This window comes from Corvus brachyrhynchos, unplaced genomic scaffold (genome assembly GCF_000691975.1).
Source record: "Corvus brachyrhynchos isolate BGI_N302 unplaced genomic scaffold, ASM69197v1 scaffold28, whole genome shotgun sequence".
Classification (NCBI taxonomy): Eukaryota; Metazoa; Chordata; class Aves; order Passeriformes; family Corvidae; genus Corvus; species Corvus brachyrhynchos.
In genome coordinates, this window is record NW_008246058.1 from 3327338 (window position 1) to 3351635 (window position 24298).

A 24298-nucleotide genomic window follows, 5' to 3' on the forward strand; every position below is an offset into this window, starting at 1 on the left:
CCCGCCCGCGCTGCCGCCGGAGCGCGCCGGGAGCCGCCATGAGCCGCGCCAAGTTCATCGGTGAGGAGGTGGCGGGGCGGGCGGGGGGTTTCTGTCCCCGTGTCCCCGACCTAGGCTCCCTGCTCCTCGCCCGGTGCCGGGCCGAGGCGACCGCCGCTACCCCGCTCCTTGAGGGTCCGTGCGCAGCAGACGGAGGCTCGGGCTGTGCTGTAGTAGGGCTTGTCCTAGCTCTTCATCCAGTGTTTATCGCCTCCTGCTGCAGTCTCTCATCCAGGGCTTCTCCCAGTTCCTCAGGCTTGTCACAGGCTCTTAGGCTTGTTACAGTCTCTTGGGCTCGTCCCAGCTCCTCTGCTAGGGCTTGTCACGTCCCGCCCCAGCCCCTCTGCCAGGGCTTGTCGCCTCCTGCGGTGCGTCTCGGTGTCCCGGGCCGAGGTTTGGCGGCCTCGGAGCCCCCAGGAAGCGTTTGGGAATGTTTGTGCTGTGTCTGGCACTGGGGCTGCTGTTCCTCAGTTACCCCCCAGCTCAGGGGGTTCGGCCGCCTCTCGTTCCCTGTCCTGCATTGGCGCATTAGTCGTGGTTGTTTCTGATTGTATGGACCTGGCTTGGATGAAAATGTTAGTATTTTTAGGAAATTCAACGGAAAGCATGTAAATAACTTTAAAAGGTCGGTTCATATGGAAACCCTGTGTGTGGTAGAGCAGCTTAATATTTCCTTGGAAAATCTCCCTTCCCGCTAGAATCCCCGCTGGAAGCGCGGGGTCTGGCAGCTGCAGCGCTGCTGTTCCTGCAGCCGGTGCTTCAGGCCTTGGCTGCAAGGCTGCGGCGCAGGGAAAGCCGTGGGAGCCGAGTGAGGAGGGCTGGGCTGGGCAGCTCCGGCCGGTACCTGCATTGCAGGTGTCCTGTCAGCGTCCTGTCAGTGCTGCCGGGCGGGTGGGATAGCCCAGGGATGGCAGCAGGAGGGAGAACAGGCAGCTCTTGGGAGGCATTCTGCTGCTGCTGCTCCCACCCGTGTAAAGGCTGTGTGGAAAATGCCGCATTTTCCCTTCCTTTATGGTTGTTTGCATAAATTTGTGTTTTCATGTGAAAAGCGGATTTGCTTGCAATAAAAAGTGTATGTGTATTTGCTTTGGCAGCTATGAGGGTGTGCATAATACACTCACAGAAAGTCTGAAGTTGCACAGAGGCAAAAGTTTAAATTTTCTGTCACTTCTAGTAAGGAGTAAGTTCTCAAGTTATGCAAATAAACTTATGCTTAAGCATTTTATGATTTACCAATGTGCTGGTCCAGTGGCTATTAATTTAGGGTTTCTCTTGTCTTCTCTAGTTAACTAATGCTCAGAATAAAATGTAAAACAACTATAACTTCTAATTTTTACTTTGGTTTTCCATAGATATTGGTATTAACCTGACAGATCCTATGTTCAGAGGAATCTACAGGGGAACACAGAAACATCAAGGTAAATGTTTCTTTGTATCTGCTGGAAGACAGTATCCCTTTGTCTAAATTAGAACCCTCATGCATGTCAGAACATGATGTTAGAGTGTCTTTCTTCTCCTCTGTCCTGCGGTGATGTTATGAAGTCCCTTCATTCCTTAACCATCCGCTCAATGCCCAAGGACGCTGTGCCTTCAGGATGGACCCGGGGGCGGGGCCGGAGCCGCAGGCACCCAGTGCGGGGCGGGTCTGGAACAGCGGCTCAGCTCGGGGGCTTGGGGAGCTCGGTGGGGCTCGGGAGGGAGCGCTGGGAGCTCTGTGCTGCTTTTCTGGGTTTCCTGCGTGTTCCAGCTAGCTGGGAAAAGGTTCTGTTGGTTTTTTTCTTGTTCTTTTTCCCCGTCCCCTTGCCTCGCTGCCTCCCTTCCCTCCTCGCCGGTCTTCGGAGCCTGCAGGGCCAGTGGCCCCAGCTGGCCCGCGGGGTGGCCCCGGCTTGTCCGAGCCTGCGTGTCTGTTCCCTCTCCGGGAATTTGTTGTATTTTGAGGGGTTTTTTTAATCCTGTTCTACCCTGTTTTGTTAGCGTGTTAATAAACAGTTTGGTTTCTTTTTCCCACTTTCACTTCTTGTGACCCATTTGTCTCATTGACAGAGGAAAATGGGAGGCCCTTTCCCCTTTAGAGGAGACCCTCACTCCAGAGTGTTTCCTCCTGAAGTTTTGTGTCAAAAACCGAGACATCCTCCTTATGTATTTAGGCTTAAAGAAGAAAACCTGACTAAATAAGTTGGATACCCTAACCAAATGCATTGTCTTAATTGCTGTTGTCATGCAGGTAACTCTGCATCTAGAGCAAAATGGACAATTGCTGATCTACATTGAAAAACTGATATGAGAGTTATGAACAGTAGTCTGTCAAAAGTATTGCATTGCTGAATCATAGTTACTAATTATAATGTGGGGCTTTTTTTTACTCTTATGGCCTTGAGATATGGATGTAAAAATGGAGAGCCTCCTAAAGTATGTGCAAAAACTTCCATTGACTTCTTGGATTTAAATTGGATCTTCAGTTATTGTATTTTGTTACTGTCTTATAAAAATTAATTAAGTATGGTTTAAAGATTTAATGATAAGAATTTTGACTGCATGAAAATTGAAAAGTAGTTAAATTATGCTGTAAAATCTCAAGTTCAATTTATGACATTCTTACGAACCTTTGCAGATGACTTTCTGGATGTAATAGAGAGAGCAGTCAAAGTTGGCATTAAAAAGGTAATTTCTTACAATGAAATTGCTTTAAAATTTTAAGCTGCTTTCTAATATTTGGGGTTTTTAGTGCTCTCCTACTAAAACAATGTTTCTGGGACTTGCAATGGAAAATGCAGTAACTTCCTTCAATAGCACAGAATAAAAGTATTCTGTGCAGAGCATTGTCTTTCCTTTTGGACAGATGATTATTGAAGTTCAGTGATATTGTAGGTGATGTGGATGTAGAAGTTATTTTGTACAGTTTTGACAGAAAGAGATTCTCTGACCTGCTGCAGTGAAGTGGTACATAATTTTCGATGTTGTATTATAGGCAACCATTCCTTTCTTCTTGTATCTTGTGAGGCTCTTAGAGAATAAATCCTATGAGGAGCAGCTGAGGGGGCTGGGGGTTTTTTAACCTGAAGAAAAGGAGGCTCAGAGGAGACCTTATCACTCTCTACAACTCCTGAAAGGAGACTGTAGCCAGGTGGGGGTTGGTCTCTTTTCCCAGGCAACCAGTGACAGGACAAGAGGAAATGGCCTCAGGCTCTGCCAGTGGAGGTTCAGGCTGGACATCAAGGAAGAGTATCTTCATGGAAGGGGTGGTCAGGCATTGGAACAGGCTGCTCAGGGAAGTGGTGGTCATCGTTCCATGGGAGTGTTCAAGAAATGACTGGATGTGGCACTCAGTACTATGGTTTAGTTGACAAGGTAATAGTGATCTGTCAGAGGTGGGACTCAGTGATATTGGAGGTCTTTTCCAACTTTAATGATTCTGTGATTAGTAATTAACAATTACTGCTGAAGATCAAACTCTCCTGACTGAGGCTCTTCAGATATTTCTATATGTAAAGGAAATTGGTAACTACAGAAGAGCTGGGAGTGCCCACAAACTCTTAGAGTTGAGACATCTGAATGTTTGCTGGTAAATACTGGCTTACATGTATTAAAACAGCATCATTATGAGAGAATTTGTAACTGAACTTGAAATTGATGTTTTCAGCAGTGCATCACATTCCTTTAGATACAGTAGTTTAACCTGCCTCTCTCTCTTTAAACTAATACATTTTTGACAAAAATATGAATTAACATAGAATACAATGTATACTGGTACAAACTGTTCTACTGCACTCATAAGGCTACCAGATTAGAAATAAAGAAATAAACGCTCCTCTAGCAGCTAGAGGAACAGGCATCTTCAGAGTTTGTTGAAAAACTCTCATCTGAAAAGAGTGTGAAATGCACCGGGAGACAAAAAAAGAAAACTAGTGATGGAGAAGTTACCCTACTGCAGCAAATACAGGATTGAGGTCACATTTATATGTGCTATAGAAGTGCTATTTAATCTTTATACCAGCCTCTGAAAATAAGTAGCATTTTTTTATCTTATCACCAAAAATAGATTAGCTGCATAACTTTTTCAAGATGCACAGTGGATTGAGACATGTTAATCAGGAGTTCCTGTCCTTAGCTGTTCTCAGTCTTTCTACTGGCCTGTACAGTGTCAGAAACCTATTCCATCACAGATTGTTCCTACTTGCATAGAAGCTGAATCTGCTTATTAGAAAATACTTTTATTTTTCTGTATAGCTGCTGCTTTATGGTAATTTTTTGTGAAGTTTTGCCCTGTGTTGTGTACACACTGAGCCATTTTCAGCTTAACATTTCTTAATGGTATCGTTGGGATGTGCCTGTCTGTCATGAGCTCACTGCAGGAATGTCTGAGCTGGTGCTGACAGAGCCTGGTGGATAGCACCTGTAGAGAGAAGAGTTGTCCAAAAGCACTGTAGTCATGGATGTTACAACCTAGGGTGAAATATTCTGCAAGTGGTAGTTCAAAAAAGTACACTGTAGGCAACAATTCTGGTGTGGTGACTTTGAGTTTAAGGTAAAATAAAAGATCAGAGATGGAAATTCTTAAATTTATAATCCCAGCTCTGATATACAGACTTTTTTTGGTTTAACTACTTATTCTTATCTTGTTTTGGATCTTTGGGATTCTTTACTTTCCCCAGCTCTAAGACAAGGAGAATGTTTCCAAGTATTGTTTCTTGAGTGCTAATACAGTGTCTTTAGTCACTGTCTAATGAAGTGAATATTGCTGCAAATAGAAGTATTTTATTCCTGTAGTGATTTAAATGCTTAGCATAAAAGATACTTGATGAAGGGAAAAAAAATCATGTTTTGCTGCCTAGTGTATTTACTAGCTCCTGAGGACCATCAAGGTTTATTGCTGATTTATGAAATCTTGTTTTATATATATTAGTAATTGTATTCTGATGTTTTCTGTTGAGATTCTTTCTCATATCTGTTTTCTTAAACATCCTGTTTGATGTTCAAAGAACATCCAACTGACAGTACTTTTCTTGTTTCAAGTTTTTGATTACAGGTGCGAGTCTAGAAGATAGTAAAGATGCATTGCAGCTGGCACAGACAAATGGTATTTTCACTTTAAATTTACATTGTCAGTCAAAAATGTAACATTCTCTGCTCTCAGAATTGAGTTCAAAAGGACCTGCCCCAGAGGTGTTTACAGAATCCCAGATTAAAATGAGAAATTACATTTCAGAGTGGGATGAGTGCATTGTGTATGAGTTTCTGTGTGTTGCTCTTTAGATCCCTGATGTTGGAAGGAATCACTCTTTTCCTGGGTGTTCTATTTCTAAATAAAAATTAAAATTATAAGAAATTTCTGGAATAAAGATATTGATACAAGTTTCTGTTCTAGAAATAAGGTAAAATGCTAATATGTTGAGAAATATATGGGGTTTTTCTGACTTTTTGTTTGTTTTTTACTCACCAATCTGTCATGACTAGCTTAATCAAGAGAGGTATCTTTCTTTTGATCCTTCTCCTGGCTTTGCCTTTCTTTCTGTGAAAGAAAAATGGCTCTTCTTTTATCTTTAGGCAAATTTCAATCTACTAATTATTTAAATATGTATTTGAACTAAAACACATTATACTATTTGCTAACAGAAATATAAAATAATTTTGGTTTGAACGAACCCAGGGAGGTAATTTGGTTTGACCCAGTCCACCTCCCCACTTCCCATTGAAGGAGGACTGGCTTGAACATTAGGGCAAGTTGCTCAGGGCCTTATCTGTTTTTTTCCTTCCCCAGTGCTTTTACACTTAGCAGAAATGTTAATTTTGGCAAGGTAATTTAGATTAGATACTTGGGAAATCAGGCAGATTTGACCTGTGAAATTCTTTGACAGCTTACACAGGGGCACATGGGGGAATGCTCTCTGCAGATCTTACAGCTGGGCTAACCTGATGCACTTTGAACAAGATGTATTTCTAAATGATCTCAAGTGGTCTCTTCTAGCCTCAGCAGTTGTATGATTTATTGAGGGCTGCTCCACCAGAACAGTTCAGCTCTGAGTTGCAGTTTTGGAGGACACCAAATAAAGTGTACTAAAAAGAGACACGTGCACAAGCCCCCATTGGAGATATTGTCTGATATTTTTAAGGCAGAAAATGTCTGTCTAATGAAATTATCACTAAGATAAAGATGTTCAAAGGTAGTTTTCTTTTAAAATTATGACCAACTAAAAATAATCCTCCAGAGGCAGATACTGTCTATACCTTGAATAAATTTTCTTTTTGTTTTTCTTAAAACCTCCTAATACTCTCTTGCTTTAGACATGTTTTTCAGTACAGTTGGCTGTCATCCTACTCGCTGTGGAGAATTTGAGCAGAGTAGCCCTGAACAGTATTTATCTGAATTAAAAAATCTGATTGAAAAAAATAGGACAAAGGTAATAGCAGTTGGAGAATGTGGCTTAGGTAAGTGTTCTCTTAGTACTTCAATATTTACTTTTTCTAGACATGTACTGAAAAACTCCTAAAATACTAAATGGGTTTTTTGTTCTTTCTGTTTGTAGATTTCGATAGGTTAGAATTTTGCCCAAAGGACATCCAACTCAAGTAAGAAACTTTTGATGACTGTGAATTGACTTGTAGCAATTTACAGGAGTGTTTCCTATCTATTTGTGTTCTGCCATATAACATACTGTCAGGTCCAGCCCTAAAATTTGCAGGATTGGGCCCAGGGTTTTTTTGGCAGAAATGGGAATTTAAGGAAACATGCCTACATTCAAGTAGTGCAATGTGCTATATTTTGCTACCTGCCTGGTGTTGACTTATGTCAACATGTGTTATGTCAGCATGTCTTTTTCTGTAAAATTGATCAGAAATTGTCAATTTCTGGTGTGACAGATGTTCATTCTTGAGTTAGAGCTTAGTTAAGTGCTCTAAGAGGCTCATGGGGAAAATAACATAAATGTAGTATGTGAAAGAATTGGGTTGTTGAGTGAAAGTCATGGGGAAGGGAACAGAACTATCAGCAGTGGGGAAAAAAGAGCTTTTAGTAAGGAAGGTGTTAGCTGGGAGCCAATGATGGAGAGCTGATGGTAAAGGTAATCTCAGCAGGTGGAGAAGTAACGTGCAGCATAGATGCTAAGAATGGAAAGAAGCTACTACAGTCCCTAAAATCAGCCTGCATTCTTGCATTGAGAACTTACCTCTGCAGAGGGAACTGACTGAAAGATACAGGTGATAAATTCAAATAAGATGGGTGATCTATGACTTATGCTTGCATGTTACTGTTTTGAGTAAATTAGTCACTGGGGGGCAGTGGTTGGATGCGTTTTTTCTAATTGCTACATGTTAGCAGTAGGAGGAGTGAATTTCTTCATAATGCTACAGACCTGCAGTTAAATACTCAGCAAAGGGGACAGGACTTTTTTTCCCAGTAGAATTCAGTGTACATGAAGTTCAGCAAAGCACACCTTGGAGCAGAAGCTGTTTCTTTTCTGTGGCAAACTAAAACACTGATGGAGTATCAGATTTTAAGATCCTTAACTGCCTTGGTGTTATAGAGAGAAAAAAATACATATCTCATTTCACTGTCCAATGGACTGCAGCTGAAGAGCTGTAGTGGCTTCTAATTGGGTGCACTGAAATTGAATTGTGAGGAAAGAGATGACAGGCCTGATCAGTGAACTAAACAAAGGAAGGCAGAGTGTGAAATACATGGAGACAGTTCACTGGTTTTCAGCTGCTCTATAGTTCAGGTGCAGCACTCACAGGGAGGGCTGGCAAGCAGCTGCACAGTTCCCCCGCAGAAGAGCAGCATGTTTGTTTCCCAGGCAGTATCAGAGCATGACCTCTGTTTCATTATTTAATCATTATTTTTCTGGTTAGTTATGCTGTGTTTTCTTTTGGATAATTTTCACCTGTAAAAAATGAACATTATTTTTGACCCTTTTTCTTCAGTTAAAAAAAAAAAAGTTAATAAAGATGAGAATCTAATAAAAATTAAATTCCTTTGTTGTAGCATTCCTAAGAACTTTTTATTTCAAAAATTTTCCCCATTCTCAAAACTTTTCCAACAGAAAGTGGTGATTTGAATGGTAGTAAGATGAAGGTACTGCCTTCATATTATGGTGAAAGTTGTATTATAAATGCACTGGTAAGCATGTAGAAGTTTCATATCTGCTGTACTACTGGGAGGGGTTTGTGGGGTGTAGCAACACAAAGCCAGGAGTTTTCTCAACCAAACTGGGTGAAGTGAACAATATCACATGCACCATTACTCAAATTAATTCAGAAGAGTTTATCTGGAGATCCACCTGAGCAAGGCCAGTTTGCTTTAGCTCCTTTAGTGTCTTGATCCTGTAGCATTTGAACATGATGGTCAAAAGTATGATGGTCAAAACTAAGCCTGCAAACAACCATGCAGAAGTATTTTCAGACTATGAGGGAAATGGTGAAGTAACACAAAATTGGCATATATTGAATGACAGTCTGCTTGCTCAAAGGAACAGGTTGTTCCTTAAGCACTGGAACTCATTAGGGTTAGTTTCCTACTGAGTTATTTTGTTACCATTCCAATCACTGTATGTCTGGTTTCTTCATGCTTTTCCATGGTTTGGGTTTTTAAAATTTTTTTTAATTATTTTTTTTTCTTTTCAATAACTTCCCCATCCAGCTCCCCTTTCTCTTTGACAGGCCAAGGAGCAACGTGTTTGGCTTCATTGTTGCTAGAAATGGAAGAAGCTTGAGTTACATTTCCATTTGTAGAGGCAGTAAACTTTGTACTTTCAAGGCACTACCCTTCTCAAAATTAAATTGAACTTGGCCAGTAGGTTACTTAGGGAGCTTATTTGCAGTTCTGTCTCTAAAACCTCTTTCCCATATGAAACAAGTATTCTGTTAAAAAAAAAACCCAGACCAAAAATCAAGCAATTGTGGCTATTTAACCACAAGAGCAATCATGAGTTGCAATTAATTTATATTGAGTCAAACAAGCTAAACTAAGCACAATATCTAGACAAAGAAGATTCAGAGTAGGTCTAATGCATTCTCATGAATTTTCATGTCAGTTTTCAATGTTACAGCTGATTTGTTTAACCTGTTTTATAGCAAAGATTTGCACTGATTAACAGGGAAGGTAACTTTGATCTGAGAAATATCAACCTGTAATATACAGAAAATAGTGAAAATTACATGAAATTAAATTATCAGTTGCATATTTGTTTTGGGGTTTTTGTTTGGTTGATTTTTTTAGGAAAATGTAAATCAAACTGATGGTTTGCTGCCACTTTCCCCTGATTGATATATGACTCATACACAACAGCATGTGATCACTGGAGTTTGCCTTTGAAATGGGCATGATAACTGATGGGAATTTCACAGTGCCCTGGTCTGTTTTTTAACAGCAACACCTCAAGAAATCCAGTATGTGCATAGAGCCCCAGCCTGTTGGGATGGGCAGTGTTGTTCTCCTGTTTCGCCCAAATAACGTCACCTTTCAAACTGTGGGTGGACATTGAGTCATCCATGCACTGCTGGCCTTCCGCCATGCTTAGGTTCCTCTGCTGTGTTCCCTGAGCATGATTTCCCTGCCTGGGTGGAGTGGGGCAGCAGAGATGTGGAATGGTAATTGCAGAGCTCGCTGCTAATGACAAGCGCAGGTTAGTTCAGTGCTAAGTAGTTTCCTTTGCATTCAATTGCATTGGGGAACCTGGCTACCTCCTTACCTTCCCTCTGTCCACATTCCAGTGTCTCTTCACAGGGTGCAGCCTCGCTGTTACCGCCCCATCGAGGGCAACTCTAGGAGTACAAAGTAGGAGAGGGATAAAAATGAGTGAAAAGGAAAGGATGAAGGAACATAGAGGAGGGGAGGAAAAACAGGTGAAGACAATGGGCAGAATGGGGCAGAAGTATGATGTCTAATCTGGTATTTGTTCCATCCCAAGAGAGGCAAGGCTGACCTCCATGGATTGTTATTCACAGGTCAGCAGCTCTGATGCAGTTTGGCCATTGGAGGCTGTAGAAGCCTGTACAACGCTCCGCTGCTCACCCTCACTGTTTATGAGTGCTTCTTGAAATAGTGGCCTCTGTGTCATCCACACTCTCCATTCCTGACATTTCAGAACTTTGTGGAAAGAACAGTCAGTTCCTCTTCCATTAAAAATAAATAAATAAATACAAATGAACTCCAGCACCCACACTACATAGGAGTACATGCTCAGCATATACATATATACATTCTGCAGTACTGATGCTCTTGGCCACTTACCTGTCTTCAAGCATAGATGACGGCTATGGCAATACACATGGGAACGAGATTCTTTTAAATCCTTGCACAAATAAGAACTTTTCCATGGCAAATCCATTAATTCTCTCTTTAGCTCTGGAGGACAGAAGCTTGGGGAAAAAAATCTTTTACTGTCTTTATTTGTTCTTACACTGAGTTTCTCTAAAGGTGAATTTTATTTTACAGGTATTTTGAAAAACAGTTTGACTTGTCAGAACAGATGCAGCTGCCCATGTTTCTCCACTGTAGAAATTCACACACTGAATTTTTAGGTGGGTTTTGTTTGAGAATTTCATATCCAGAGTAAATTCTGAATATGATAATCTTTCATATTTGTCTGTTATAAAGCTATCTTACATTTTTATTTATTTCATTTCATAGACATAATGAGAAGAAACCGAGATAGAGTTGTAGGAGGGGTGGTAAGTGTGGACTTCAGTGTAGCATTCATTTTTCCATGCATGTGTGTGAATATTGTTGCTTAATATGCAATTTCTTGTTTGTCATGGAATCTGGGTAGGCTTCCTGTTATATGATTTAAGCTGTTATTAATCAGTGCGTTTTCCAGTCGCTTTTATTATTTTTATTTTCATTGCTTATTTGACAGAATTTTTGTAAGGTAAGAAGATAGGCTGAGAAAAAGCTCTGCAGCTGATGTGAAGAGTTTTTCTTGGCCTGCTAGAAGGACAGTTAAAGCACCTCATCATTGCCATTGGCCTTTTCCCAATTCGTCAGTGTCTGTAACTGCAATGCATTCAGACCGCAAATAATTTAGATGCATGTTCCCAATGGAAGCCATAACCTCAGACATTTGCTTCTGATGTTAAGACGTCGTTTTCAAATTAGATCCAGATGGAATTTTTGATTACTTTATGTCTTTAGATACTCAGATCACATTTTAAATTCAAAAGCCTAACAGGAAAAGCTGTGGGTGAAATGGTTGGAGAAGTCCAGCATTGCTTTTTCAGGTTTTGATTATGACTGGATTTTTCAAAAGGGATGAATACTCAGATTATTCTAACATGAGACCACACCTCCTACAAGAATATTGCAGTCCCCAGGTTTGTCCTTTGTTACCACAAAACCCTTCCCCACACTCAGTGCTTTGCATGTTCCACTCTTATGTAATGCTGTGAAGGCTCTTCTTCTTTCCTCCCTTTCTTTTTTCCTGCACAGCCAGGAACCAGGGGAGAAACAAGCAGGTATCCTCTGCAACTGCCTGTGCCTGTCCCAGCACAGGGAAGCAGAGCAGTCTCTTTACTCCACTCAGGCTGAGAAGATGCAGTTCCCAGCTGCATTACACTGTTTGTAACTTGCGACCCTCCGCTTCCTCTCCGGTCCCTGGAATGACCAAGCAGTCTGTCTTGCTAGTTCCATTGGCCTAACATCTGTGGAGAGAATGCTACTCTTATGGTGTCCCTGACAGTGCCCTGTAGGGAATACTGAGGAAAGAATACAAAAATTCAGTGTGCACAGGATTACTTCCTGAGTATGATCTCCCAGCTATCACTTAGAGGGAGTTCCAGGGCCAGAAGAGTATCACTGGATAGGCCTTTTCTACACGTATTTATCACTGTTAAAGTGTGGTAACCAGTTGTAGTGCAGCATTCAGGTGACTTCAGCCTGAACTTTGCTCAAATTCAGAATCAACTGAGCCGTGTCCTGTCCTGATGTTTGTAATGATGTGTAATGCATACTGTCAAAGGTATGTGATGCTAATAAAAGATAATACATACTTTTGAATGATTGGGGTTTTAATAAAAATACATTTATATTTTTATTTGTGTTCTAGGTACATTCTTTTGATGGCACAAAGGAACAAGCAGCAGCACTAATAGATTTGGATCTTTATATTGGAATAAATGGCTGGTAAGTTCTTTACAAGAAATGTAACTGCTTTAAAATGGCAGCTGTAGTGAACTCATTGCTTTCTTTTAAACAATGAGGTCAAGTTTTCAAAGCTTGCTAGACCCTTAATCATCTGACAGATTTAGAACTGCTCTCTCTCTGTTAGCCATCAAAGTTCTTGCCATGCAGCTCAGTGAGCTAATCTAGGTCCACTCTACTACCCACAGGTCAATCCTTGTTTGTAAATAAATAAGGCTGTTGAGCGTGGAAAGATTCCTTTTGAGGAGTGTTTAAAAAACAGCCTCATTTTAAGCTGCCTGTCAAATGCTGGAGTAATGCAAATGTAACCTGAGTACCTCATCTCCTGGTTATGCAGTCTGAATTCTCAGCAGTCACCTGGCCAAATGCCAGCCAGCACCACTTTGTAAGGCACAGAGCCTGTTACCAGGCAAGCAAGGGCAGCCAGAGAGGGGTTCTGCAGCTTAGTGGGGTGAGATGGCTTCTCCCAGTAACTCTGAATTTGCTGTTTTCTGCAAAATTTTAATTTGCAGGCAGTATTGTTAAAAAAGGAAGCAAATTTTATTCATTAATAACATTATTTAGGAAGCTGCCTTTGGTACAAAACACTTCAACAGGCACAGTAATTACTCTTATACACTTTTTATGTTGGTTTTTTAACTAAACAAACTCTAAATTTTCTAGTTCACTGAAAACAGAAGCTAACTTGGAGACACTGAAGTCAATTCCCAGTGAACGATTAATGATAGAGACTGGTAAGATTTTATATCTTGGTCAGTTTGTGACAATGGGCAATGAGATCTGCTGGTGTGACAGTCATAAAGCAGAATCAAGACCTAAAGAATTCAGACCAGGAAAAGGACTGGCTGTTTTCTCCACTTGAGAAAGCAGTGTACAGAAATATTCCTTTCCAGCTTTCTGCTGGAAGAAATAAGCTGCTGTGTCAGTTCCTGACATTGCAGGGGAAGATGAAAAGGACAAATTGACAACCCAGATTTTTAAATGTACCAGAATCCTGCTTGAGTATCTTTTAAAATGTAGCTTGCTGGAGATGTGCCAAGCACCGGGCAATGGCTATGAGTTAGCTGCTGGCAGCAGTAATGGCATTTGGCAACAACTGCTCTTTAAATGGAATAGGTGGAAGAATGCTTGAATTCCCTTAGCCCACTGAGCAGTCATTTTAATAGACTGACTAGGGATGTTTTCTTTTTCATGTTCAATTATCAATAACTGACAGTCACAAATACAGTATTTACTTTAATTTCTGAATCTGAGAAAGGAAATCACAAACTGCTAAATCCTTAAATTTACTTGCACATGAACTACAGACCTGTTATACAGGAAGTTTCTGTGGAATGCATGCAGTATATCTGGCTGTCTTTATCATGTCAGAAGAAATTAGTGTTGTGTATTACTGCTGATTTTTTCAAGTGTAAAATCCTGAAGAAAATGGCATAAAAATCCAAGATGTTAAATTGCCCAGACCTCTTAAATTTCCTTTTGAGTTGGAGGTCACTGCTAGAAAGAGACTGCAGGAACTTTCGTCTGTAGAAGTAGTTGATTAAACTATCTCATGCTATTCTCAAACAATTGCACTCCTATTTTTTTTAATTAAACTAGATGCACCTTGGTGTGGAGTGAAAAATACTCATGCTGGATCAAAATATATTAAAACTACATTTCCTACAAAAAAGAAATGGGAAAAAGGGCACTGCTTGAAGGACAGAAATGAACCCTGCCATATAATGTAAGTGTACCACTGTACTCTTATTTTAAATACTTCAAATCTCACATGAAAAAAAATAGAAAAATCCCAGTTCACTAGTAATGTATAAAATAGAAATTAATTCTAATTGTACTGAAACTTGTGCAAGGTTTTGCTTTATAGGCTGTGGAAAAAATTAGAAGTCCTAATTTTCCTACATCAGCAATTCTGGATGTACAATGCTCCCTGAAACAAGTACTGTTTTTATTTTTTCACTTGATACATTGTAGAAGAGGTTAAACCCTGTAAAGTAACCTGACTTGAATATTCATTTCACTCAGTTGTTGTTCAGGTAGTTTTTAAAACTGATCCAGCCCTGGGGATCAGGGGACAGCCCCACAGCTGGGACAGTGCCGAGACACCAGCAGTGCCTGTGACATTGCTCCTGTCACAGGCCTGTGACATGAACTGCCACAAAATGCATTTTGTCAGGGACATGTCTTCCTTCTGCTGTTGTGCTTCAAAGAATCTGATCCTATGAAATTTAGATATGAATGACAGCAGCCAAGATACAGAGTAGTGAAAGAAAACTCCAGGGGCTTATGGACAGAATTGGTAAGCACAGACACTGTTTTCTGCCTCTTTTACACACAGTCCCTCACAGAAGTGTAAAAAGCAGGAAAATGTGTAATTGTTTTAGTGAAAATGTTATTTGCATTAAATACCACTAATAGATGAAAAGCCGAGTTTTCAGAATGCCCTGTCTAGATTTAGAAACACTGCTCAAGATAGTACTAAAGATCCAGGTATGCAGCAAGGTGTCTAAACAAGAATTTATTTGAGAACTAAAGGGAATTCTGCTGCTTTTTGAGACATGAAGGAACTTAGAAAACCACTGATGATGCTAAAAGTACAGTTGCAGCTTAGAGCTTAGATGGTGACATCTCCTAGTGTTCGGATATATCTTATGCAATTGGGTCAATTGTAATACTCTTTGAAGTTCTTTTTTTTTTTTTTTTTTTTCATTTTAAATGTGAAGTGGACACATTAGCACAGAAGGGTTCCTTCAGTATTTTAAGACTTTCTATAATTTTGGAGTAGGGAAGAGATCAACTGAAAAGTTTTCTGATCACAAGTGAAGGGCCTCTACTGTTACTATTTCAACCAGCCTGTATGTTAACAACACCCCCACATCTTTGTCTGCTGGTTTAATTGTAGTTTACAGAAATGTTTCAGAAACCCCCCAAACTCAAAATGCACAGTCTGTTCTAGGTCATTACACAAATGCTGCGCTTTGGCTTTTGCCTTCTTTTATAAAACAAAATTTTTCTTGGCTCTACCTTATTTCAAAATTATCATCCCAATAATGTTCATTATAACCAGTTGTAATTTGAGAACCTCTTAAGGTTTAAGAAAAATGAAGAATGGTAATTGAGAATTGGTATTTTGTGACTTCTCAAGTAGCAAAATCTGGTGTGAGGGAATGTTACTCCACAAAGTGGTTTTAATGTTTAGGGTATATATACTGTTTAATACAGCTCAATTGGCAGGAGGAGGTCTCCATTTGTTTGTTTTTGGTGGTACTGGACACCTTTCAGTTTTGATGGTGATATTTCTGCTTCATATATATATAATTTAGGAACTACTCCCCTTTGAAGCTATTTTTAAAAAATTTAGCCACCAGAGGCTTCTTTTTTCTCCTTCAGTTTCACATACACAGTGTTACAGTAACATAGAGCCTTCTACTGCATCCAAGTGAGGAGAGAGAAGTAAGCCCTAAGTCTTCAAGGGTGAAATTCTTTGGTATTTGTTACTTCTTTCTCTGTAGGCCTGATCTCACCCCATCTCATCTGGAATATCCTCTTAAATCAAGAAGGTGTTTGGCTAATTCTGCATCTAGGAAAATATTTGCAATACAGTAATTAAGTAATTATACAGTAATTATTAATTTCCTACTCTTTCTCAAAAAGAAGTTTAGCTATTGCCTCAGTTTAAAGGCAAGATCCAAAATCCACCAAACCCTACCACCAAGCTTAAGCTTCTTACTCTTCATGGTGAAGTTTTATGCTACTAGTGGAAAAATCAAAGTATGACACATCTCAGGAAGTGTACAGAATATTACTTTTTTTTTTTTTTTAAGAATGACTGATACAAAATCAAGAAAGCAAGTGCAGAGAAAAGGTTGTGGCTTGATTTTAATCATGTCTATCCCATTTCTTTTGCCTCCTTTTCCTGGCTTGTATCAAGACCCTGGGCCTTTTGAAATTGCTCATTTAATATTTATTGCAAATATCCAACCACATTAATCACAATTAAGCTAAAGAACTGGGAAGTAGGAGCAAGTTACTTTGACAGCACTGTGCTCAGATAAAGCTGTATCTGGAATTTAAGCTTCCCATAGACCAGTCTATTCATAGTGCAGCTTTAGCCTTGAAAGGCTAATGAGTTTTAGTTTGAAAAATGAAGATCATTGATAAAGACACCCACAAAATGACACTTCCTTCAAATCAGAAAGCTGTTTAATTACCTCCAAACAAGAGTCGAAAGACCAAAGATGAATCTGTACCAGTGAGCAAACCAGTGTTCAGTGTAAAGAAAATGGCAGTTAGTAAATTAAAAGTGAAGCTATTTGCATATTTGAGCACCCTGCCCTATTGCTCTTAGCATAGGTTTTTATTCCAGGCTAATCTTAGTGACTTGTACATACACATGCAGCAATCTGAAGTACATTCTGAAGTACTGGGTTTCAGTCTTCTAATATAAATCTTTCTTTTTTAGTCAAATTCTGGAAATAATGGCGGCAGTAAGAGAAGATGACCCACTTGAGTTGGCCAATACTCTATATAACAACACCATTAAAGTCTTCTTTCCAAATATGTAAAGTTGTTTTTCTTACATTTATTCAGCATAACTTCAGTAAATATATTGCAAAAACTTTAAAATCATCATACCTGCAAGTTCTAATCAATGGAAGCCAGTATGTAGTGGGTTTTGGGTTTTTTATGGTACAAGATTAAAGCTGCTTTTGAAAAGGTGGTCTGCATTTGTGCAGTTTCTCAGCCCTGTTCCCCTTTCATCAAGATTCAAGATCGACTTCAAGGCCAGCCCACACCTGTAACTCCAGTGAGCAGTGGAGGCACAGGATGAGCACCAGGCTGCTGCATTCACATGTAAAGCACTTCAAGCTACTGCTGGCAGTTCAGGAGGGTGGGACACATCCATGGCATGCGCCTTGCTGCTTCACCAGAAAGCTGAGCAGTGTCGCCTTTTGTTCCACATACGCAAATGCTGTAGCATTAAGCCTACCAACCTAAATTTTTATTTATTTTTTAAAAACGCAACTCACTATTTTTTTGCGATAAAGCTCTGCTAATACTGAATTTGTAAGTAAAGCTGCTTTGGCTCAGGCGTTCGTTTCCGAGTTGACCGGCTGAAGAGTCCGTTTTCACCAGTATTTTTCATTTGCATCCAGAAGACATTGATTGGGGATTACTGGTATTACAGTCTTTGGCACAACATTATCACTACATCAATTAAAGAGTGTTTTTCCAACCATCTTAAAAATGTGAAAACATTTTATTCCATGTACAATAATGTACATAATTTTAAGGTGGTCATGAAAGAGACCAGCAAAAATTAGAGGTATATTTACAGTAGCACACACCACAGTAAACAACCACCATTCACAGACTCAACACTGAGATACTGCTGTTGTGCTTAAGTACAATAACTACAAAGTGATACTTTTATTCTGTTGAAGTCAATCTTAAACAAATACCTCACGGCTTAGTAAAGGACATCTTAATCACCAAGAGAGTTAGAGTCAACATTAAGAGTCTCATTCAAGTGCTGTGCCACACAGTCGCCATCTTCCTCATCACTATCAGAACTGTCATTATCTTCATTTAATTCATTTTCAGCATCAGCAGCTTCTTCTGCAACCCGTACAGGATTTTCATTTGGTGCTACAAACCCGTTGTTGTTAGAGATATTGGCATTTTCTTTGTCCTCAATGTACACTTTCTGATGGCACATCGGGCATGTGTCCTGAATGTACAGCCACTTCCGAAGACAAAGTGCGTGAAAATAATGGTTGCATGGAGTAATGCGCGCAGAGGTGGTGAACTCGTGGTAGCAAATTGCACAGACATCATCGATTTCATGTAACCGAGCTCCTTTTACCTCTGGAAGTGAGTTGATTTTCTTCACAGCAGTTCGGCGGTTTATAAAAGTCTTCCAGCCATTCTTGGCTTGCAGGTAGATGTTGAAGTATGCGTGCAGACACATCATGCAAGCACGAATCTTGCTTCCCGATTCAAAAACCATTGTGTAAGCTCCATTTCCAAACATGATTACTCCAAATATAAATTCAATAATATTGCCAGTTGAGCGAACATAATAGACATAATCATCAAGTTTTTCCCATAGCACATTATAGTAGCCATCAATCATAAACAATATATAAACAGTGATAGAAACTATTACTTTTAGGCAAAGCTCTACACAGAATGCTGTGACTGCAAAAAGCCAAGTATTTAGTGCATAGTGGTGCCAGAGGATGTAACTGAGCAGAACCGGAAGAATGAAAAGGCAAGCGGAGACAAACAGTACAGGAAAGTGTCTGCGGAACGATGACACATGGGAGGCACTGAGAGACATCAGCACAGGGTCTGTCATTCCATGGATAAAATGCAGGACTGCAGTCAACAAAAGGCACATGTTTCGACTCAGGCGAACTAATCGTTCCTCTGGTTTCAGTCCACTTAAACCAGTCTGCAGAGCCAAAATGAAAAACAAGACGGGTGCTACAAACCCAAGCCTTTTGTCATCCTCATCAGTTGATCCAATGAAGGCCAGGATACCAAGTCCCAGATAATGCGCTATTGAAGAAATGACAGCACTCATGCCCAACACAGTTAAAGTAGAGTCACACCCACTTATGATCAGGCTGCAAATCAGTTCCCAACAGTTATCCCACGATATCAAGAAGAATTTTTCTTCCGTGTTATTTTCAGCCATCTTTACAACATATGTTAATACCACAGCTTGTGCTGTAAGTCTTGTTAGCCAGAAGACACGCAGTACAGCTGGAAACCGGATCCTTTTCCATGTATCTTCCATCAATAGCTGTAATCCGTAAATACGATACATGTGCCTCACCAGCAGATAAACGTATCGTACCGAATAATAGAACCACTTAATTTTCGTAACTAAAATGGCTGTGGTATTTAGTGTCAGAACTAGGCCTGAAATAAAAACAAGTACTTGCCGGACATTTAAAGGTAATTCAACAACCAAGCCAATTACAGGAATCAGTATATCCAGGATGATGAGTTGAGAGTATATGGACTGCATGTTTAGCAATGTAACATATCCGATTCCAAAGGTAAGCTGAAGGATGGAAAGTGCCATCCATAGCGAAGGTCCTTTATGTGGGAAGATCTGAATTCCAAATGCAGCTGTGTAGTAGGCACTGTAGAAGTTTATGTGCAAAGCAGCATAGTAATTCACCAACACTGAAGTTGCAGCCAGCAGAAATGCCGAGGCGATCATGTAGAACTTGAAAAGTGCTCGCTGTTGTAAGACCAGAACAACACTGGATACAAAGACACCTAAAACCAGATTGAAATCATTTAGTTCTCAACAGAAGTTCAACAACAGATTTTAACCTATTAGCTTTGGAGCTACATTTATTTAATGTATCACTTCCCCATTAGTCACTTGTAACTTTGCATTACCAATGGTGCCCTTTTCAGAGAACAGGCAAGAGGACGAGTTAATCTCTGCATTTAACAGCTGTGCACTACAGCTGTGATGCAAAGCCAGTGCAAGCCCTAAGTCACAATTACTATGAAGTTTGTTGCAGTTTCAGACTAGAACAGTGACAACTCCCAGCCTTTCAGCCTTAGTCCTGAAATCCAAGGGTAGACAAGTTCTAAAAATAAACCCCCGACAGATACAGCATCACCTTTATAAGCAAAGCTAATAAAAAATAAATGAGTAAAATTTTGTAAGTCCCCTAATTCACTTGAACAAGGCACTCAACTACAGCTCTCCAAGATGGAGTACTAAAGATAAGTAACCAAAACACTTCAGTTACACTCTTCAATGGGAAAATAGTGAAAAATTGCTGTAGTTTGCTGTGGGGAAGGCATTCCTTCTATTTCCCTTCAGTTTGCTTTTATTTCTGGTCACAGTGGCAACAAAGGTCACACGGGGAAGACCTTCCACAGCATACACCTTTTGTGCACAGAATCCAAAACTGCACCAACTGCCTCTTTGCCAATGCCAGTGCAAACTTGTCTGTCTTGTTAGAAGTCAGATTTAGGCCTTGAAATTCCTGTTTGCTAACCTCTCCCTCATACTGACCATGACCACATCTTGACCGTGACTGGGAAGTTTGCACCTTCCTATGAGAAATCCTATCAGAGCAACTGCAGTACTGGGAGTTTGGGATTATATGTCCCTGCAGTAAACTTCTGTAGTGTAATTTATGAATCCCATCGCTGTGTCCTACATAGGTAAGGGCTGTACCCTAAGAGGTGTTAAATTAAATGGCACTTAGCACTAGATCCATTTCCTTAAACAGTTTCTTTTTCAGGAAACACACTGCCTTTATTTTGGCCTTCTCAATCAGCTTCCACTCTATTCAACTGCTTTCTTATCCAAACCAGATTGGAGACATTTCAATCTCTACAATTTATATTTGATTCTAAGTTGCTTTCAGTCTCTGTACTAAAACCAGTGCAATCACCAGTAATCCTCTTTCTGCTGGAGGACAGCATTGGTCTTTTCTGATGATTGTAGTTTAGGTTTGTTCTAAATCCACCATAATCAAGTGTTTAAAAAATATTTAAGCCATAGTCTCTTGATCATGAGAATAAATTCTTTGAAACAGCATTTGATTCTACCAATAGTGTGACCACTGCTTGTATAAAGAAAAACAACAACAGCAACTAAACACACACAAATATACAAAAAAAACCCTCCAAAGCCTGGAGAACTGAGAAGAAGAGAGAGGATCAACATGAATCAACTACAAAAGGCAGGCTACAAATAAAGTTATTAATACACCTTAACAATATTCCTTGCCAGCAGCACTGGCTGATACAAACACATTCTCCCTGATTAATCATTAATCTGGTAACCTTGTGAAATGGACTGAGGAAAAGCCTCTGTCAGTTTTCAGAAATCCCCTTGCATTGTAGCTCAGTTCTTCTAGGAAAAGCTGAGTATTTGTTACATGCAGTACTTCTTAAAAAATAAGCTTGACAGTTGCCTTGTCATCTTAACCACCACAAACATCTTTAGGAGAGCCAGTACTGCTGACGAGTTTGTAGCCGTTGTCTTTTCTCAGAAGTCACAGAAAAGGCTCACATGCCTGTACAAGGACGTTATTTATGTAATTCTGATCATTTGAGCCAAAGGAGATGCATTTTGCACTAAGCAGGCTGCTCTGAAACACGCCTTAACAAAACCTATTTTTGTGTCTTGCAGTGGCAGTAACAGGCCTGTATTTAGATACTGCAGGTCATCTTAAAACACTGACGTTTCACATGCAAGACACATCTCTAAAAACAGTACAACAGTGAGTCAATAGAGCTTGTCCTACTGGTTCCTCTGAAGAGGGACTAACAAAAAGTACATCATACCTCTGTTAACACTTGTGGGGAAAAGTCAAGACTCACTGAAGGAGTCTCAAAAGACTGTAAGAGGTAACAAATCTCAGAAGGGGCAGTGACCACTCCTTTCCCCCATCTCCATTTATGTCACTTAGTCCACCTCAACAGAAGACTTTGCCCTTGCCCCCTGCCCATCCCCCCTTTCCCTCCAAAACAGTAAGTCTTTTTCCATTTTCTCTCTGCTAGGAAATGCTGCAGTTCCTCGTTTGGTAAGGTTTGTCTTTCCACTCATCTTTACTGTTTCCACCTGTGCCACCCCATTGCCAACTGTCCCAGTATGGCCTCCAAACACAGCACTGAACCAAACCATGCTGCGCTTACTTTTAAAATAATTTATTGTGTTAAAATGAATGTCTCCCTCTCATTTTTTTTCCTTTAAATCCTGAGTTTTGTCAGTATCTTTATAGTAACCCACTACTAAGGATTTGACTTTCAATCCCTTGCAGGGAACAATCACTTTTACACATCAGCATTTCATTCATGTGGAACTGCCAAACTATTGCTCCCTAGCTCCAGTAATTCTATTTACTTCCACATCTTTCTGCAGACTCAAGTATTTATAGTACCCTTCTCAAAACTCAGTGTCCTCAATGAGGAGGGACTGCTGTCTGAGGTGACAGTCACTCCTGGGGGTGGTAGTTCTGCTGGAATTGAGATACTTAAACCCAATGCAAAGATACGAAAAGTAAACATTGCACTGGGGACAAAGCAAGGTTAATCAAAAAGATGAAAGGGAAAACATGCTCCAGCTGTGGAAGTTGGTTCTGTGCTCTGTATAACTATTTACTTCTGTAGAAAGTGATGGAAGAACCAGACCAAGGAATCCTGCTGTAAAACTTTGTAACACCCACACAGATCTGTATTAACATTCCTGAAGAGCTGTACTTCCAGAATATTTCAGAATTGTTTAACATCACCCCCAAAAGTCATCAGTCTCTCCAGAGCTCCAATCTTCATATCTGGTGGACAGGTTGTCCATTTCTCCTGTGCTATGGGAAAAGTTTGGAACCGTACTTCAAAGTCTGCAAATGGTAAGTCAAAGGACATTTTCCCACTATTTAAACACAGAATGATCCAAAATAACTATCACTTTCCTAACAGCAGCAAAAACCCAACCCTGCAATCCTTAAATTCAGATGAGAAAAAAAATAGATGCAAAAGCACTGTTATCTGAACCACATGGAAGGTGTTTAAGATCATCTTCAAGTGGCTACATTTTTATCTTTTCTTCAGTTTTGGAAAGCCAAGAACCACCAACCCGTTTTCTAAATGTTCAAGGTAAGTTTCTTGGCATAAAACATTCCCAAAGCTTTTTTGCAGAAGGCAAAAATTACCCACTTCTTAGAAAAGTGTTCATATAAATGCAAACCTCAAAAGTGGCTTAATCTGTTAATCCCAGTATCGCACACTTAAGGGACATCATTGAATAACACATCCACCACTCATTTACACAGGTGGGATTAAATTTAAGGCTCTTCCTACAGCACCTGGATCATATGATGAAGAACTCCTAAAATGAAGTTGGTGAGGCACTGCAATGTCATTTTTTAAAAAAGGAATTATCAGTGGGATTAATTACTCTTAGCAATTCCGTAAGTGTTGAACAAAAGGTCAAGAAAATGGGAAGCAGGGAGGAAGAACCCCTGCTCCCCATCCCGGAGCTGCCGATACCCGTGGCACGGCAGGCAAAGAAGACAACTTCGGGCCTCCTCAGCTTTGCTTCTCATGTGAGCAGCGACTTCTCCTGGCACTCTTTACCAAAGCAATAAAAATAAAAAACATAAAAATATATAATAAATGTAAAAAACCAAAATAAAACACTGCGTTTTGTTACCTCCTCCCTTTGTTCTACTCTGACCTGTTGTCTTGCTATAGATTATTTTTTACTTTTTCCCCTCTGCTCCTCGACTTGTTTGATGCAGTCACACCACACTTCTCACTATGCACATTTCCTTTAACCTGCTCTCCTCTGCTTCCTGCCTCAAAAGCTGTACCGCCTATTTCCTTCCTGTTTTTCTTCTACTATAAACATCAAATAGAACTTAAAATCCATCTGTCTTAGGCCTGCAAAAAAACCCAAACAAAACAACAACTTGATGTGTTTTGTGTTTTCCTTCCTGCCTCAGGATCGCCAGCTCCAAAATGTGAAACACAGCACAATATCACCTGTACAACAGTTCAGAAACGGGACTCCCACTAAGCCGAGGCTATGTAAGAACCCAAGAAAACGATATTGAAAACAGTATCGCCTAGTTATACCTGTCACTTTCATCCTTCATGCCGGGAAACAAAATAAAGCTTGAAATTAACCATTGGCAAGGTTCAGAAGGCTTCCCTTTCCCCTGGGAACCAAATTCCCTGCATTTCTGAACTGCTGTTGCAAAAATAAGGCTTTAACAACGTATTTCAGGAAGACATCACACTATACAAAGTGTTTTTAAAAAAACACATAAACCCCCTATACCCACTAAGTTACATGTTTTCCGCCTTGGAAGCCCCCAGAGTAGGAGGGGGAGTCACAGCCCCGAGCCCTCTCCGGGTCCTTGCACCGTTACGGGGACGGGAAGAGGCGGAAGGAGCCGGGGATGGATCGGGTGGGTGAATCGGGACCGGAGAGGGAGCGAGGTGACGATCCAGCCCGGGCAGTCGAGCAGGGGCTCGGGGGTGGCAGAGAAGAACTAGTGCGGACGGAAATCAGGGACGGGGGAAGGGGAGAGACGGGCCGCGACAGTAGCAACAGCCAGGCGGCGGGTGAGGGGCGGG

The 24298-nt window shown here is 40.4% G+C and overlaps 2 protein-coding genes across 5 annotated transcripts in view; one reads left to right on the forward strand and one right to left on the reverse strand.

Moving 5' to 3' along the window:
- On the forward strand, window positions 1-16889 carry TATDN1 (TatD DNase domain containing 1). 3 transcript variants are annotated; one of them, XM_008642611.2, is made up of 12 exons: window positions 1-60; window positions 1392-1457; window positions 2651-2700; window positions 5053-5116; window positions 6322-6465; window positions 6564-6606; window positions 10469-10554; window positions 10664-10704; window positions 12075-12151; window positions 12833-12903; window positions 13769-13895; window positions 16632-16889. In XM_008642611.2, the coding sequence occupies exons 1-12, from the start codon at window positions 39-41 to the stop codon at window positions 16732-16734; spliced, it is 894 nt and encodes a 297-aa protein (XP_008640833.1). In that variant the 5' UTR covers window positions 1-38; the 3' UTR covers window positions 16735-16889. The 3 variants fall into 3 exon arrangements, with proteins under 3 accessions (XP_008640833.1, XP_017601559.1, XP_017601560.1); XM_017746070.1 differs by having other exon boundaries at window positions 5053-5065; XM_017746071.1 differs by lacking the exons at window positions 1-60; window positions 2651-2700; window positions 5053-5116; window positions 6322-6465; window positions 6564-6606 and having other exon boundaries at window positions 1402-1457.
- Window positions 16355-24298, reverse strand: part of RNF139 (ring finger protein 139) — a 22660-nt gene continuing 14716 nt past the window's right edge. Inside the window, exons 1-2 of one of the 2 annotated variants that reach the window (XM_017746069.1) lie at window positions 23795-24242; window positions 16355-19465 (exon numbers count right to left, since the gene is read on the reverse strand). In XM_017746069.1, the coding sequence (XP_017601558.1) occupies window positions 17655-19465; window positions 23795-23807 (1824 nt within the window). In that variant the 5' untranslated portion in view covers window positions 23808-24242 and the 3' untranslated portion in view covers window positions 16355-17654. Of the gene's footprint in view, window positions 19466-23794; window positions 24243-24298 lie in introns of those variants that run through there. The other variant, XM_017746068.1, reaches the window with a different exon arrangement.